Source organism: Saccoglossus kowalevskii, chromosome 17, assembly GCF_978046115.1.
Source record: "Saccoglossus kowalevskii chromosome 17, keSacKowa6.1, whole genome shotgun sequence".
NCBI classification, from domain to species: domain Eukaryota; kingdom Metazoa; phylum Hemichordata; class Enteropneusta; family Harrimaniidae; genus Saccoglossus; species Saccoglossus kowalevskii.
In genome coordinates, this window is record NC_140657.1 from 27,386,820 (window position 1) to 27,405,753 (window position 18,934).

An 18,934-nucleotide genomic window follows, 5' to 3' on the forward strand; every position below is an offset into this window, starting at 1 on the left:
CATAATTCAAAATGTTCAAATTATTATTGCAAACTAACTTTAGTAATATGTGTATATGAAAAAGGAGTTTTTATTAGGTGTGCCGCATCCTTGTAGCATTTATTGTGGGCTTAGGGAGTTTTTCACCATCATGACTGCCAGCCGAAGTATGGCGGCAAGAAAGGCTTACAGTGATCACGAAGTGGTCGTGAAAAATGGCTATCCAAAGCTACCGTTTCTTATCGGAGTCGCAGGAGGAACTGCTTCTGGAAAGGTAACATATTGATACACAGTCTGAGTGAATTTCAAAAAATATAATCATCTAGATTCTGATATTGGGATGGTTAAAAATTATGGAAATTGACAGGCTGTCGATTCAGCGATTGTCTTGATTATGACCTGACTCGTGCGTGCTCAGTGTATGTTGACACGTGGGCTTTTGTCTCTGTTGCGCGATGTGGCGGATCATTTGAATCACCGCGCATTTAGCTGTTCTTTCTGTATTTGAGACTCGTTATATCATTATTGAAACTAATGGTTTGGTTTTTATTTGGCATGGCTTCCACGCGTTTCATTGTTGCAACAGCCAACACATTGGCTGTTCAAAGCTTGCATAAGAAACCGGAAACTGCTCGAGTAATCGCATCAATGATGACAAAGAAATAATAAAAAAGGCTTCGTAGTTTCCAGCATAGACGTCGTTTTTTAAGGTCACTGTTGCCGCGCGAAAACGATTTTAAACAAGTTTGAATTCACGATGATGTCGATTTCAATTCCTATGTCGCAATGGCCTATAAATACACACGTAATGCACGACCACGTGGAAGAATTCAGCCACCGTCCTTCAGCTCATAAGAAAGCACGACCACGAGGTCAACTCATGTTTTATAGTCCTGCTCTTTTATAAATAACTGATCTGAGATTTAAATAATTAGAAAAGATAAGAATCAAGTGTTCAATTATATTGCTTATCTTGCAAAAAAAAAAAAAAGCTGAAACTGCACATTTTGGAAAACAAAAATATTCTCCAGGGGATTTGATTGGTAATAAAAAAATGCTGTTTATAAATTCTACTTCTAGTCCTGTTAAAGTATATATCACAGAATTTGATTATTATCATACATAAAAATAAAAATCATGCTGAGGCACCTTTCCAGTTAATGCAGTACTGTACTGTGCAGCTCACCAAAAACATGAATGTTTACAAATCAAACCAGTTTTAGAGTTCCGCTATTACAAATCAAACTAGTTTTAGAGTTCCGCTATTTAAGCCTCATTAGCATTTACAAGCAAGTTAGTAAACAGTTAACAAAAACAAATTATTTGTCTGGCTTCATAATTGTTCAAGGCTATAATGACCTTTGACATTGCTGCCATATTGCATTGAAATAAACATGGTAGTGATCAACAATTGAACCCAAAGAACACAGAACAGTGGAATAGTATTCCTTGCAAGTCCAACTAATCTCTTAAAAAAAAGATGTGTTAAAATTGTATGACATCAAATTTTTGTATGAAGCCTGTCAAGAAATGTATGCATTGTAATAAATGCAACAACTACATGTATGATATTCAAAAGATATCCACATCGAAAGTTCTTAACCTCGCCAAGTAGCTCTTTGAATTCGGTTGTGATTGAGTTTTCATCATCTTAGGGGGTCATTAAAGTGTAACTGAATTGGGACAATTGACTTTCTTTGTGTGCAAAATTTATTTATAAACAACATTATGAAAAAAAAAACAAGTGAAAAATGTACATAAATTAAATAAACGATCAATAATAATGTTCTGGATAAGGAAACGCCCACGTCCAATTTCTTGGCCGACTCAGAACGAGGCTTCAGCTAGAGAACCTAATTAGCATGCAAGGGTGATTTGTGACGTCACAGGGGGAACTTGTCATCGTTTCACAATGGCCGCTATACGCATGCAGTGCTCGGAAAGCGACACGGAATCTATCTTATCGTCTGACGAGAGTTATGAGATCGAGGAATATGATGACAACGAGAGATGTCACGATTTTGTTTTAGAGTGCCAGGGACAAAGTGGCCCATACAGGTTTGAACCTGCGAGAAAATACGCGATGTGGGTGATCGTGTACCTCCCCAAAATGACCATGACGATTCAGGCACCCGGTTAAGGCACAGGCACAGAGTTTGAACATCGTGACCGAAAATCTTAACGTTGTTATTTTTATTAAACTCCACCTGAACAATGTATCAATAATGTTAGAAAATCTGCACTCTAAAATGTAAATTTGTGTGCGTCCGGTAGGACGCGAATACCTACAACTGCAAGATCGAAACAAATGAAATTGTACTGATAAATGATTCGGGCGTAAATGATACGTACTGATAAATGATTTGGGCACTGCAGATAACGTTATGAGGAGAAGGTCTATTCCAATATTTCCTGGTGTTTTTGACGGCTTTGGTCCACTGATGCCGTAAATTCAAATTATTGTTGTTTCCCCGCCCCCCAAGGAGAAGACAAGCCGAAGGACCATAAAAGCATAATATTACACGTCTTTGTGTATTTGTCAATTTTGCATATATTTGGTATATATATGTTCGTATATATATCTAGAAAAATCTCGTCTTTCGTTAATAATTTCATTTGTTTGAAAGGTCCACCGACCGTGTCCCAATAATTTGTTTGGAATATCGATCCCCGTTGGTTTCTCCAAACGGTCCTGACGTCCGCCATTCAACACAATCAGCATTTATTTATAGCAATTCACCGGGGTCATGTTCCGTAATTTACTGTAAAACCAATCTGATTAAAATCTGATGTAGTGTACGGGCTTTAATTATTTTGGCTATAAACTTATTTTAATTTTATTTTTTATTATATTTGTTATTAATGCCCTTTTATTTTATTATTTTACTTTGATTTTGATTTTGTGATTTTTTTTAATTCCGCCCTACCTACATCTGATCCGACGCCTATGTAAGTCCCGTTCAAATCTCGCGTAAGTAACAGCCAATCACAGACCCCCTTTTATACAGGCTGTCGGTTGCTTATTTTTCAGTGTATACAGGCAATCTTTCTGTACATTATATTTTGCCCACTTGAATGAACCATTAATAGAAAATTGCTAGTATATTTTTATTTGCAAAAGAAATTCCACAGCATTTTACAATTGTTGTCATTACATTGAATATTTTTTTCACTTCCAACAAATGTGTACACTTCCAGATACATCTTCGCCAGCCAAGGTTCGTTCATTCAGTCATCGCTTCAATTTTACATCACTGAGCATAATTATCTAGAATGGAAGCAAAAAAATAAGTAAATCGTAATGATTAGAACACTGTAAACAGCTATAGAAAACAATGCAAACTGATTTTAAATTGTATAACGGCCCACGGCATCGACGCAGACAAGTGGAGCAAAATAATATTTCCTGATCAATTGCGATGTGTTCCAAATAAAAAAATATTTTATTCCAGTCCAAATCAGCTCAATTACTTTAATAAAGAGTTATTGTATAATGTACAAAACATTGATACAATTTGATGAATATTTACAGCTACGGCTTCAATACCGTGGACGATTTTGGCCCGATCGTCAACAAAACATCACCCGTCTCCAGGGCAGGCGACTGGAAAAAGACACCGGTGTTCGGTCGAACCGGTGGAAACAAAATCTTCACTCCCAGAATAACTATGCAAAATAACGATCTAAAGTCGAACCATTCGAGCCACAATATTAACATAAAAATGACTTTCGTTGCATTTTACAATGATAAACTTACCGAAAAGCCGTGTCATTCTCGGTCGCTAACGTCGGTATAATCCACCATTTTATTTGAGTCTGTTTGCTACCTGACTCTGCCCGGTGACGTCATCATGTGCGCTATAGAAGGAGGTCTGTGATTCGTTGACTAAAATCGTCGATAGTGGGTCTCGTTGAAATCTCGTTACATAGGCATCGGCTCAGATGTAGGTAGGGCGGAATTTTAAAAAAAATCAAAGTAAAATAATAAAATAAAAGGGCATTAATAACAAAAGTAATGAAAAATAAAATTAAAATAACTTCATAGCTAAAATAATTAAAGCCCGTACACTACATCAGATTTTAATCAGATTGCTGTAAAACCAAATAATGAAACAAGTACTACATGTATTTATTATATATTTTTTTACCTCTCGAAACTTACAACAGTGCGTAGAGTTATAGAGTGGAATAGTCGCCTTGAAATCGATGGAACTTCAACTATCCATTTCTCATCTTGAAATAAAAAAAATCGAAGAGCATCGGGGGATATATTATTAACCAGTCTTGCCAATCGCTAGCTTTATTTTATTCAAATCCATAAAATTCATGAGTTTTTCGACATTTGTTGGCAACTTTCGCGCTAAAAATGGATGAAAATGTGGGTGTGGTTCTCTCGCAAAGTTCTGTCGATAATACGGACAAATATGGTTCTGTGACCCAAGTCGTGCCCCGATCAGGTGACTCTCATCCAATCAATGATGTTGTAACAAAGCATATTTGATGCAAATTGAAGGGTCGTCGTACCATCCAATCTCCGGCGTCGTTTTTTTGCGCTGTGACAGGCTTCACAATTATTCACTGAAAAAACATCGGCATATTTTGACCATGGAGCTCCATGTTTTGACAAACGGATGGGATTTGACCTCAGTTCAAAAAAAGAAAAAAAAAACAGGGCTGAGATACAAATCAGTTTTGTGAGTTGGGAAATAAGATAAACCAGACTAGGCTGGGGTCGACGATTTTCAGTATCGAAGGACTTCCGTGTGAATCATAATTTTCAAATTGTTCACCGGCTGGTCACCAAATATGTCCATGCTGATCGTGACTTAATTTTGAAAATTGGATGTCAAATTTTACCAAAGACCGACAGCTTCACAACCATCCAATCATAGGTGGGAATGTACGCACTTGTTTTGGAACTTTAATTTTCAATGACGCGAAGCTGATGCCACAATGATGCGATGCTGGGGCGACAATGAAGCCATGCGTAGGCGACAATGATGCCATGAAGGCCAAAGCTTTCGCGAGAACTGTACTGTATGCTGGTTTACTAAACACTTGCGTATGGAAAATGGTTAACAATCTTGTCTGCTAGCAATCTCCTGCTTTATGGTCCCGTTGGTGGCGCCATTTCGGCAACACTCGTAATGCCGAAAAAACTCGAAGGTGACGGGAGAGGGGGGCGTGGCCCAGTTTTGGAATATCATTGACTGTTTACCCAATTTATATACCCTTTTCACTTGATTTTTTTTCATAATGTTGTTTATAAATAAATTTTGCACACAAAAAAGTCAATTGGCCCAATTCAGTTACACTTTAAGTCACCGAAAGATGGACTGTATTACAAAATTTAAATCAATGCAAAACATTTTATAGTCTAAGATGCACAACATACTTTTTGAGTTGTGTATGTAGCTGTTACGTCCATCACTTTGAAATTTATATGACAGCTTTTTATGTTAACACTGTGTTCAAGCATTGTGTACTTCCTGTTTTTTTTTCATGCAAACCCAAAGCAAAATTCAAGCATAAATTTTTGCTGGGATTTATTATAGTATGGCCAGACTTTTATTATCCCTTGTTTCGCGAACCCGCTGAATCAACAGAAGTCGAAAATGAAATAAAAATAACATTTTATTTCAGCGTAATTTCTCGTGCCCGCCGACTTGTGAGTGTGCAATAAATTGCTAAAAAAAAATTATTTTTATCTTCATTTTTTTTTCGCCCGCTGTTTAACAAATCCAAGTTGCATTTTCATAGGAGTATCATGATCAAAGTAACCGAAGTCTCGCGCAGGTCTATACTTTATGCGCATTGGTTGATGGCGGTGTGGTTTGTGGTGACATGCCGTGTAACTCTCGTCAAAAACCGAGAAATCCCTCATTAATGCTGAAAATTGTGCCCCAATTGGCGACATTGCCAACCAAGGTTATACACGGAATAACATTTTATTTCATTTCTTCTCTCCGATCAATGATCTCACTCGCAATTCTTTGAGAATCACACAAATCTTATAGGGGGGAAAAAAAAGAATTTTTTTTTTTTTCGCCCTCAAAATAATTTACTTATAAAAACTCGAGAAACAAGGAATAAAAAAAGTCTGGCCTAAAGTTAAATAAACAGTGCAATGCAGTTTTGAACAGTTATTAACTCAAGAGAACTGTCAGGTTTGATTTTTTTTTTTTTTTTTTGGCCAACTGATGGGGCTTTCAAATAAGTTTTGTTGATGATGCAACTTTAAAGGTAGAATGGTGGTAATTTTCTTTAGTTTTACATATGTAACATTTTATGTTACAAGGGTGAAGAAAATGAAATAAAAATATGGGATCATTATACTGTGCTCAGAAAAAAATTACTGTAGTTGTTGGGTAAGGCCAGAAGGTAAGGTTCTGAACATGGAAAATTGGCAAAAAATAGGGATGGGCCTACGCCCTAACATCACCTGCAAATAAATGATGCACAAGACTTATTGCTGATTAGGTGACACTTTGACCATTTGACAATTATTTTATCCACACCAGTGATGTCAAAATGAAAGTTGCTGTGATTGGTTGAAAGGTTTTTTAAGCTGCCATTTTAATTTTTTTTTTTAATTATTTACAACTTAACCTTAAACTGCATCCATGGAAAATCTGAATTCAATTTGTAGCATAGTTTATTTTGTTTATAAATAAAACAGATTGATAATTTTGAGGAGTCAAACGTTTACTGAATATGTGCAAAAGAGGTGCTTGTCAGCATATGCCCATATCTGTTGATCCTTTGACCATCCTTTTTTTCAATGGGCTTTAATTTTGTTATTTTCTCGGATAAGTGAAAATTCGCTAAATTACATCCACGTGAATTTAAAAAAAAAAATTAAGGACTTTTTTTTTACCTGGAAATTTGCCCACTCAATATTAAAATAGTAAAATTATTTATATACATGTACCAGTGATAGTAATACATACCTTTACTGCATGACATATTGAGATATGTATGAAAAATTGAGATTTGTGATTTATGGTTAGCATGTTTTTGTGTTTTTTTAGTTTATTTTTTTTTTTTAAATTACTCAATCTTCTGAAAAATGTGACATCATACAAATACACATGATTTAAGCTCACAACAGTTCATGATGAATCATTATGACGATAAAATGTTAATTGCGTGAAATTTGTCAATTAATCAAAATGATCTATTTTTTTGATTCTGTAGTCTTCAGTGTGTGCCAAGATTATGGAAGAACTTGGTCAGTATGAAGTATTAGATAAAAAACAGCGACAAGTGGCTTCTATCAGTCAAGAAAGTTTTTACCGAAATCTGACAGAGGCTGAAAAGCTGAAAGCTGACAAAGGACTTTTCAACTTTGATCATCCTGGTGAGTTTATAGAAATAAAAAAAAAAAAAAAAACTTCTGATATCATTGATTATTAGTAATTTAACAATATTTTATCATACGATTTTAATCTTTAGCTGATGCTCTAAGCTGTGGATCTATGGCGTTATGATGCCCTTTTTACCTTGCCCGTACCATCAAAGATGGAAGGGAAAGGTATATTAAGGGAACAATTTTATCCGGCATTGTCGTCGTCGTCGTCGTCGTTGTTGTTGTTGTTGTCGTCGTCGTTAATAATTGTTATTGTGTGCATAATAACTTTACTAATTCTATTCCAAACTTTATCAAACTTGGTCACCTTATTCATCAGTATAAAGTCTTCCCTGAGTTTGAACAACAGATGTCCTGTATGAAAATATCATGCAAAAATTGAGAAAATCTGATAAAATATTTTGACTGTTTCTACTTGACTGATCACTGGTGATACACATCAAAGGTCACTGATCTCAGTGGAAATATGCATTGTTGTATGTGTTCAATGAAGCAAATGATTTATCTTGTAATAATATCCTTGGTAATGTATCTCAGAATCCCATACTGGGTTTCAAAACCAACTCATGGAGAGATTGCACAGTCTGATACACATTTGCAAACCTACCAATAAAATCTTTACAGAAAACAAGATGTCAGAAAATCAATATAAGCACTGCTATGAACTGGGTGCCAAACTTTGATCAAGATCTGAAGCTAATAGAAAATCTGTTTAGTCAAAAGTTATCAAATCAAAAACAAAGAAAATTATTCTAAAATATATGTATTCTGTATTTGACAAACAGTTCATTCGACAAATGAAAACTCACAGGAATATGTTTCAGCTATTAGAACAGAATGATAGAGTTTTTATAATACTGGTTTTAAAAACGCACTTCAAAGATTGCAGTGTTTGAAGATGTAGTTTCTCAGCGGGCAACAGTACTGTTGACTTCTCCCTCCACTGGACACCAACTATTTAAGTTGATTTGCATACAAAGCAGAGCTTGCAACATGATTGCTATTCATAAAGGGTGTTTTTTTTACTTTTCATACCGGTATAATACAGTAGTCACACAATGAGACAGTTCATATTTGTCTCAGTGAATCATTCATTTTTGACAGACACCTGTACAAAATACTTGAACTAAAGCCAGCTAAATTTTTCTGTTATCTTGCATGTTTTATGAATCTATTCACATCTAAATGCAGCACTTTTTTTTTGCAATGAGACATTTGTTTTTATTCTAAATATCTCAATTACTTTCAATAAAGCTGGAAATTATGTTCCTTAAAATAATTAAACAAATAAGGCACCAATGTTTTTGTAAGATATTTACATCTTTTAAGGACATTCGGTAGACTAATTCCCCACTGTTGGTTCAACCCCAAAACTTGTTTGTATTCAAAATTAATTATGACAATGCATATTTATATTGAAACAAACTATGATAAAGGGAATTATATTATATAACAAAGGGCAAGGTCACCAGAGTTCAACTATGTTTATATAATCTTTTGCATTATATTTCTCATTCTATTTCCGTAGCCTCTTCACTCCATTTCGTGGTTGTTCTAATTGAGTAAGAGCACACTTTTGAAATCAAATTGATCAAATGGCTGAAAACTTGAAACTGGCATGTGTTTGTATCGTCTGTTTTGATAGAAACTCTTAATAATTCTTATTAACAGATGCTTTTGACCATGAACTTCTTAAGAAGACCATGGTTGACCTTTTACAGGGAAAAACGGTCAAGATTCCCACATATAATAAAACACTTTCCAGGTATGTTACGGTATCATGGCACATAGGATGGGCCTACAGTCATAACAACTTCAGTTCGATGGGTTATATCGCTGTGGTGTTTTTGTAATCATGATCCATCTTTTTATAAACTCTGTTAAACATCTATGAATTCCAAACCGGCATATTTCACTGCTACATATAGAAGATGGAAAACTTTTCAAAACTGTTCAATGGATTGTTAGTAGCATGTGTGTAGTTATTTGGTTGTAGCATAAAAAACAAAAATGGATAAAGTTAAAACGAGAAGCAGTCTTCCACACATGTAATTACACATGTCTCATTTTTAGTTCTGATATTAAACCTGGATATTACGTTCAACAGCAAAATGCTATAAACGTGCTCATTGCCTCAACAAGCGTGTGTGTTGATTTCTTTCATTGTGTATTCACAGATCCACCGAAGAATACACAGTTATATACCCAGCAGACGTAGTGCTAATTGAAGGAATACTGATTTTTTATGTAAAAGAGCTTCGAAATTTATTTCAGATGAAATTGTTTGTAGATACTGATCCTGATACGAGATTGTCAAGGCGAGGTAGGTAGAACTTGTAAGAGTTGTGGAAAACGCCAGTAAAATAGTAGGGAAAAAGACGATTTGTTTTTGAAGTATAGGATTACTCTGGTTATAGCAGGATCACAAAAAAAGTTAAAAGTAGTGGTATTCATTGACGCAAAAAGATAGATTCAGTATCTCCAGATAAGTCCTCATCTTTTCGAAATCTAGTGATGATTTTTTTTTTTTTTAGAGAACTTGTGAATTTGACCTGAATGCTTTCCTTGATTTTTGGAAGTTATTTCATGCTAGATTTATTCTGATCATGATTTCAGTATTACTTGACATAAACGAAAGAGGTAGGCCCTTAGAACAAATCTTAAACCAGTATGTGAATGTTGTCAAACCAGCTTTTGAAGAATTCTGCCTTCCGACCAAGAAATATGCGGACGTCATCATTCCCAGGGGTGTAGAAAACACAGGTAAAGTATTGTATGTAAATGGCATGTTTCAGCCATGCCTGAAAGCAAAGACTTTGGTTTGTGTTCGAAGTGTGAAATAAAGCCCTTATACTCGGACTCTTCATGGATTTAAAAAGTCTGACCCGTGATTGAGGCCACACAGGCTGAACATTTTATCATAGGGAAGACATCCCTGAACAGTACCGTTAAAATCCTATTAGAAACCGCATACCTAATAGTAACCGCACCCCCGATTTCGGCTTCAGTGTTAAAGAGTCTCAACAAAAATTGAAAACATGAAAAGTACCTATTACTAACCGCACCCCCAATTCAACAAGACCGTGACAGACTTTGTTTCAACGAGCTGGTACATTGTTCGTAATCCTATTCATTTGTTTCGACAACGTGCCTAAAAATATTCACACCTCTTTATTGTTCAGTAGTGTTTAGGATGTCAAACACGCAGTGAAACTGCTTTTGTCTTGTGACAACTCGTGTCAATACTCCTTATGAATACGTCCATGTGTCGCAAGTTTTCGACAATGAGCTGTTCTCACCGAAAAACTGTTAATTTTTTTTTCAATGCTCAGTTTATCTTTCGAAAACAACTAATTTCTTGATTTAAAAAAAAAGTCTCGCCGTTTTCCCATGGAAATCAAAGCCAAAAGATCGCACTACATTATCGGTAAATCGCTTCCGGGTTTTGTTCACCATGAAGTCGGTGACCTGTCATTAACATATTTAAATCAGGGGTTGCATTAGTGTTCGATAATGTGGAGTCCCTGGGACCCACCCCTTATAAAATGTGTGGGTCCCTTAAAAATATGTGGGGTACCTGCCGCTATCCCACTTTATTTTTCTAAAATAGTTTTTTGCACGAACTATTACACAATAAACATAAACAGGCATTAATCACTTTTACATATTGTACTTTATTTACATGTTCATTCCAGCCTTTACATGTCAGCAATCTGCATTATTTGCATGGTTTACTTCTATTTTTCCTGTTTTTAAAATGTAATCCTGCTTGTAAAAATTTTAAATCATTACTGGGTTTACCTTCAAGTTCTTCATAAGCCAAGATAAATGAGCTGGTGTCAGACTTAATTTAGACTTAATATGATTCTGACAAGAAAAGGCGTTGCCACATGGAACCTGCCGGGGAGGCGATCTGGCAAATAATGAATCGATCCATGGCTTCTAGAAAAGTGATTTTTTTTTCTCCCAAAGTCACTTGTGTTATATAATTAAATAGTTCATTGTTTCGATTAATATTGTCCCCAGAAAACAATACACCCAAAATTTGTACATACTAGTACTCAGTAGTACTGCAGTAAATTCCCCTCTGGGCAGTTTAGGTTCTTTTAAAAAATAGGACCAAGAAATCGGCGATTTTTCGGCAGATTTTATTTAATATTTGTTATTTAAATATTTTGGCGTCCTTTTTCGGACATTTCAATCTTTCCTGGTGCCTAAGATAGAGTTTAAATTGTTATTCAAGGGTACGTTTTTTGTGACTAGCGTGAATGCGTAAACTTCGTTTCGGTTCGAGTTGTTGTCACTGTAAATGTTGTTAAATTAGTCTTCAAACGCTCAGTTTATATTTTGAAAACAACTATTTTTTTATTTGGAAATAAAAAATCATGCCGTTTTCCCGTAAAAATCCAAGCCAAATGATCGTACTACAACATCGGCGAATCTCTTCCGCATTGCGTTAAAAACATTAACATATTTAAATGAGCTATGGTAATTTGAACACGTTGGCGTTATCCAGCATTTGTATTGGTTAATTAGAGATTTGACCTATTAGGTCAACCATGCAAGACAAGGAACATGGCGGATACTCGACAGCATCTAGCGTTAATTTGCGACCGGAATTATTTGCTTACGACGAAACGAAGTTGAATTTTATTTGCATTTCATTACAATTCAACAATTTTTTGTTTGAACGTCATTATAATCACTACTGAGTAATAATCAACAATTGTGAAACGCAGCATGACTGGATTGCGCAACCGTGATCATTTGTTGCTCGGCAGTTGTGATCGTTTTTACTTTGTTTAGAATATAATTTCGTTACCAATAAAATTAGGGAAAAAAAGTTTATTTTACGTACCAGGTTCGTTAAAGTGATTTTTTGGAAAAAAAAATTACCCTGGGTGACATTGTAAGTTTTAGGCGGTTAAATTAGCAGGTCACAGTGCATTCTACTTGTCACAGTATTGACTGTCTCGTCGTACTTCAGACGGGACTTCACACTTTCCATTGTGACATGTAGATGCTAATAGGTGTTTTTGAAGACAATGGCACAGTAGTGTACGTGAATTTACAAGCTCTATGAACTTTGTATGCGGGACAATGGCATCGCAAACGCACACAATGCCTTTAGACCTATCGTAATACGACCGAGACGTGTGCTCACCGGATGCGTCCCAAGGACTCACCAGTTGAAAAATTCATGCGTCCCACATAAAAACTATGCTTCCCGGACGCGGAATTCCGCGTTAACGCAATCCCTGTTAAATGAACTAAGGTAATTTGAACACGTGGGCACCATCCAGCATTTTGATTGGTTAATTAGCGACTTGACCTACCCGGTCAAGTAATGTCTCGTGTGCATTCAAACTACATGGCGGAGGTCGCATCGATCGTTTACATGTGACCGAAATAATTCGCTTACGGTGAAACTAAGTTGAATTTTACTTGCATTTGATAACAATTCAACGAATTTAATTTTCGTGCGTTGTTATAATCACTACCGAGTAATAATCAACAATTTTAACAGTTCGAAAACAAGTAAGTTATTCACTTGTGAGCCAAAGCATGGCCGGATTGCGTTACCGTAGCCATGGTACCGTACTTTTTTAGTGCCGTACCATGATCATTTTCTACTATAAAGCAATGCATTAATGTTTGTTTTTATTTGAAACTCCTGTCAGAATATACTTTCCGTTACGAAGAAAATAAAAAAAAATGCATATTACATTAAATGTACGGAGTATTTTTTTTTTCATGTGAACAGTTTTTTTGTGACGTGAGGCTTATCACTCTTCCCGGACATCTAAATTGGAGTTACGCTTATATTCAACAGATTGTACGGTGTATTGTTTGTTTTGTGTGAGTGATGTGGGGAAAAAATGACCACACCCATTTAGTGATTGCAATGTGTCCCTAATATAAACCGCACCCCGAACTTGAGCTGTTGATCCCAATTTTTGATTTGATACATTGTAATATAAACCGCGGTTTATAATAGGATTTTAACGGTATGTGGGCTTTATTTGATTTGAAACTATTCGACCAAACCTTCCATAGGTGTATATTTGGGGTGGTGGGGCTTCGTAAATATGAAAGGGTATACCATGCAATGTATGTCGGTTACATCGCAGCCAGGGTTCTCCACGAGGGGTTTTTACAGGGCGCCGCGCCCTGTTATCTGAAATTGGCGCCCTGTTTAAATTGTCAGCGCCCTGTTATATTTCCTGTGCGCCCTGCATGGTCCCAGACAAAGAATTGTTTACAAACCAGGCCAACACTCATTGTCTTCCGAAGATGATTCATCGTGTTCAGGGTAACTGGTTCATTGTTTTAAGATGCAACTGTGAAAATTCCAGCTTGGTATCGTAGCAGGCCACCGTGAGGTGATAACACCACCAAACAAAAAGTTACAAGTTTTTTCAACACGATTAAAAATGAACATGCGGCCTAGAAAAGTGCATTACCGTACCCATATTTTTACTGCCAGGGTGACGTCAAATATATAAAATCGTTATCGGTAAAACCATTCGTTACACATAAGGTCTATGGTTAAAACCAAGTTCACGCCGTGACTAGGTAGCGGCAACATCGTCACAGTCGAGTGGAACAAAGGCAGCAACCGGGCAGCTATGCACTTGCATGATTGGTAAACGACCAGCGCAGCCGACGTACCATCACATTGCTGATCACCAAGAAGTCCACACGAATGCTTGCTTGAACATGTAAATGTTTATATTTAAATGTCACTATTTAAAGTTGAATTTTCTTTAAATCACGATTTAAAAAGCCGGTAAAACGGCCATGCTTTCAACTCGCTACATAAGTGGAGGAAATAAATTTACTTGTGTTCTTTTGGAACAAATATTCTGATTGGTTGTTTTTCGCGTCAATGCGTGGCTTTGGCCAGTCAAAAGCATCGTTACATAGTATCAGGGTGCACACAGTAAAATGAACTGTTTCCGGGTCATAGCTGTTTTCAACGAAGCAGACATCATCAAACTTTCGATTCGAATGAAAATTATTCTTTTAAGTATGTATTTTGTTTTTTTTATACCTAATTCTATTATTTTTGATAGTAACTGTTAACTGCAGATTGAAAATCTTCTATTGTGTACATTTTATTTTGTTTGATCACCTTGGTTTTTGGTGCCATTCATGCAAGTTTTTTAATGAACCAATTACGAACGTTTGTGCGACATACATTTTATTTTGATTCGTCCAAATAAATATAAATCATAAATATAAATTTTTGCTAAAAATTAAATAAAGCATGTATGTATCTATTTGGGAAAATAAAATAACAAACTTGTTACGTCTTTTTTCTGGACGCGATCATTTTTTGTAAACAACTGATGTCGCCGCTTGAGGAATCGTGCAGCTAAAATCAGCTGATTGTACGTGCTGACGTTTACTTAATAATAGCTCTTCAAAATTCCTATTCATTTTGTAATAATAAATAAATATTATGCATATGTAATAATATGTAGATTAATAGATTTTTTGGTTTCTATTTTTCAACATCTTTGCCAATGATGCACGTTACAAATGTGCTACGCCCACTTCACATTGGTGCGCCCTGTTTAATTTTCAAACCGTGGAGAACCCAGGCAGCTATGCTATGTCTTTGCTCTTTTTCGCAGATAAACTTGCTCACTACGACCTCTACAATGTCACTTGGTGTTTATGCAAGTTCTAGAACAGTTTATAAGAACAAAGCAGTTTCACTTTGAGAAAACGAGTCAGACATGAAAACAGGACAGTTAGTGCAGATAAAATCACCTCAAACATCTGACCAACTATGAACCTGTAAGAAGTGCTATAGAGGTGTAGTGAGAGCCCAGGATCCTTCTGCCTATGTCGGTTTGAGCTGATAGTTGCAGAGTTCTGAATATGTATTTGTTTCTATTTCAGTTGCTATAAGTTTGATTGTCCAGCACATTAAAGACATCTTGAATGGTGTTATGAAACCTTTCAACTGCAACGGCAATGGTAAAGGCAAAATAATACAGAAACACAGCTCAGACGTGTCGGCCAGTACCACATCCAGCACCGGTAGACCTCACTAGCGCTTACAATTCAGTCTTGGTTAGAAGCAGTGCTGGAACAGGATTGGGTGAAAATCACTGAAATGTGGTTTGTTGTTGCATATTCAACTAATGTGTTCATGAAAATTTATTGGCACAATATGTTGAAGTCTTTATTTTGTTCTCTTCCACATTTATGTTAATCATTGAACTACGGATGTTAAAATTAGGGGTAGACATTTTGTAGTTTCGCGTTCACAGACTTGTCTACAGAGAATAAAACATCATAGCAAATATAGAATCAACCATTTGCCAAATACAAAACTCATCAGAAAATATTCTTAATTCCTAATATTGTGCTGATATAAATTCCAAAGAAAAAAACCATGTATTTGGAAATATTTAAGTCATTTAATCTGTGTCAGATCCATTGTACTTTTGTATTGTATAATACGCACTACACTGACTTTTGTCAAACTGAAAAAAATTTTGTTTTAATTCTGTGACTAGAAAAGGGTTATCATGCCCTGAAACCAACATGTTTTGTGGACATCATTTCCACAAATTAAAGTATCTATATTTTTCCAGACTTTCTGCCAAAATTATTATCCAAATTCACATTTTAATTTTTTCTAGAATTGTAAAATAACTGGGGGGTTTCAATATTTTTGTTGGAAAACCTATCTTGTGATTATTAAAGTTATGTGCCCAGTGTATTTATACTAACCCACAATACTGACCCTCCGAGCTGATTGTACATTTTGGCAATGGATCCTCCGATGGCGATCTTATTTCTAGTTCACTGATGTGTTCAGTGTTGATTGATGTTGGTACACGCTTGCCACATTTTTAATACAACAAAACTGAACAAAATATTTATATACCGGTAATAAGTTCTGCCAATGTGATTTAAATTGGTAGGTAGTCAGTGGCTCTGGTTATATGGGTACACATCACCTTAATATTGACCAACTATGTATGCAAGCAGAGGTACATTACTTGGGGTTTGCAACGCGCATAGTACTGTATGGTGACATCATGCCAAGATCCCATCCAAGTCTCATGTCGTAGATAGCAAGACTAATGGCATAGGCGGTTTGTAATAAAACAATAGCACGTGTATTACCACATTCATAGCAAAAAAATGTAATACTGTGGAATACTTTATTTTCGATAGAATTAATTTTCGCTGAAAAGGCTTTTTGGGCGTTTTGCTTGGAATTTATTTTCACTGATTTTTCATGAGTTTAATGTGAAATATAGGGAAAAAAGTATATTCGCTGGATTTTATTTTCACGGAATCATCCCTTCAGCGAAAATAAAAAAAACTGTATGTATGATTTGTTAATTTCGTGGTGATATTTTCAATTATCTAATTATGACAATTATTTTTGTCATTGTCGGTGAAAAGTGATATTTTTGACTCCTTGACCTTTTGGCTAATATTAAACTTCCAATGCAGGTGAATGATGACAACTTTTCGTACTTTCGCACATCACTGCCGTTAGTCGTAAAGTATACGATGTAATTTTGGGCATTTTTTTTATTTGAATTACTCGAAACCTGCACATTTCCCCCCCTCAGTTGGCTGTTTTGTATACTGAACTAAAGCAATTGAGTCGTATACTTACAGGAGACAAACTTCGATAAGAGGCATTATAATCTGTTAAAATTTAACTGCCAATAGACAAGTTTTTTGATGGATTAGTTTCACTGAAGACAATATTTTGTAAGTTTTTTATTAGTGGATTTGTATCACATGGTATGTTATTGCAATTTTCACAGTTTTGTTTCATTTAACGGGATATATTATGTGATACTGTATGTATAACCCACTCCCAGCAAACACTCAGTCTGTCATTGATTTTTTGATTGACCCGAGCATAGGTTCGTTCTTGCGGACAGAGGCAACATGCACATTTTTATATCCAATGTGCGGTACTCCATTTTCTGAGAGATTCTAATTGGTTGAATAATATCACATGACTCCACTTTCAAGAAGTCAAAATGCAGCAATACATTTTTTTTTTTTTTTCAGATTTGTTTTACTCATAAATATTTATTCTGAGATGTTTCTGTATATTATATATTGGTTGTATATTCATTGTACGAGAGGTGAGATTTCATGATTTTCGGAGATGCATCAAGGGTAGATAAACTAAAGGGTATGCAACGCTTTTCACGTTTTGTTAAGGGTTAGCATAAACTGATGGTTTTTTACAAAGGTATAAGGGAAACTGAAAATTCCCCAGAAATTCAGCAAACTTGCGTCGTTCAATAGCATCGCCGAATGCCAAGTACAGTAGATGTTCATCGGTAAATATTGGAAGGTTGGATTTTGGTAACTGAAATAAGCAAGGCTTTAAATTCATAAGAATACTAGAAATTACCTAAGACAAATTCTAATCTTTAACAGGCTCCCTTCTGTTAGTACTTTGAAAGTTTTAATTATCTGAATTGAATTTTCTTGCAAATCTGTGAATTTAAGTGTGAATACGCTCAAAATAGTGAAATTAAAATCCCTTGAAAATGTATACTCTTATAGTATCTTCATCTTTTGTTGCCATGGTTACATAGCTTTTAGTTATCTACCTTTGATCTTGTATACTCTGTAAGATTTGATTTGATTATCTAGCAGTTATTTTCCCCTTTTTTCATAGAAAATTTATCTTAGTGCAATAAATACATCTCTGGACCAGAAAAATCTAGTTTTCTTTCATGTAAAGGTTCAATGTAGCTACTTCATAGCAACTATGTTGGAGTGAAAACTGGAGGGCATCATACAATCCACTAATGGAATGTCTAATTACACAGTTTACCAACAATAGTGTCTCATATTATTTCACTGTAAAAGTGTTTTCTAAGTACAATAAAAAAATAATATTAAACTCTTAGTTTGTTTTTTTAAAGTTTTGTTCATGTGCAACTGGTTCAGGGTATTCTACAATCAAGCCACGACGCCTCTATCGTCTGGCAAATTACCGTATTGCATGCTGTAAAAAGCTGAAATGAATGGTGGACGGGGCCCCTCTGTGTTTACTTGCTTTAAAGGGCGGTGGTCGTCGCGAAGCGCATGTTCAAATTTCATGTGAATAATGCATTTTACATGCAATGTGTATGTCAGCGAGTCCCATATCGAACAGGACGCGACGCAGTGACCACCACCCATTAATTAGCAGTACTATTGTTCGGACACCAGACTACCATTCCTCTGTGGTCCGAATATCATGTTCAGATTTAACTTTTAGCCATGTGAATTTATTTGCAGTCGGGAATAATGCGGCAGACACACTTCCACAGATAAATCACAGCAGCATTTGTTGGCAGGTTAAAATAAAAAAAGTAGGTCAACAAAGGAGCGACTTTATATTTGGTCTAACTGTTAAGTGTTAGGGTTGGGTACTTGTAAGTAGCTTTGCTTTGACTCTGCTTTCATTGTTATTATCGGTTCAATTAGCGTGTTGTGTTGTGAGAATATCTACCTTTCGACCGTGGTTCAGGAAATTCAGATTAGCCAATCTTGGCCTGACCCGACATGTTTGTAAACAGCACAACTATCATT

General features: G+C 35.7%; 1 protein-coding gene and 1 long non-coding RNA gene across 2 annotated transcripts; one reads left to right on the top strand and one right to left on the bottom strand.

The window, feature by feature from the left end:
• Positions 1-135: 135 nt before the first annotated feature.
• LOC102807335 (uridine-cytidine kinase 2-B-like) lies at positions 136-15,558 on the top strand. Its single transcript, XM_085492217.1, has 6 exons — positions 136-253; positions 7,177-7,339; positions 9,020-9,113; positions 9,526-9,671; positions 9,965-10,111; positions 15,260-15,558. Exons 1-6 carry the CDS (start codon positions 149-151, stop codon positions 15,412-15,414), a joined length of 810 nt encoding a protein of 269 aa, XP_085348343.1. The 5' UTR covers positions 136-148; the 3' UTR covers positions 15,415-15,558.
• On the bottom strand, positions 3,069-4,063 carry LOC146732801 (uncharacterized). The gene is made up of 2 exons (XR_014926918.1): positions 3,737-4,063; positions 3,069-3,247 (listed from the first exon to the last, which is right to left on the bottom strand). It is a non-coding gene; the product is annotated as an uncharacterized LOC146732801 (long non-coding RNA).
• Positions 15,559-18,934: the final 3,376 nt, after the last annotated feature.

Coding starts and splice junctions, on each gene's coding strand:
- LOC102807335 (XM_085492217.1), top strand. CDS start 149: ATGGCGGCAAGAAAGGCTTACAGTGATCACGAAGTGGTCGTGAAAAAT. Junction 7,340..9,019: donor TTTCAACTTTGATCATCCTG/GTGAGTTTATAG, acceptor TCTTATTAACAG/ATGCTTTTGACCATGAACTT. Junction 9,114..9,525: donor TATAATAAAACACTTTCCAG/GTATGTTACGGT, acceptor GTGTATTCACAG/ATCCACCGAAGAATACACAG.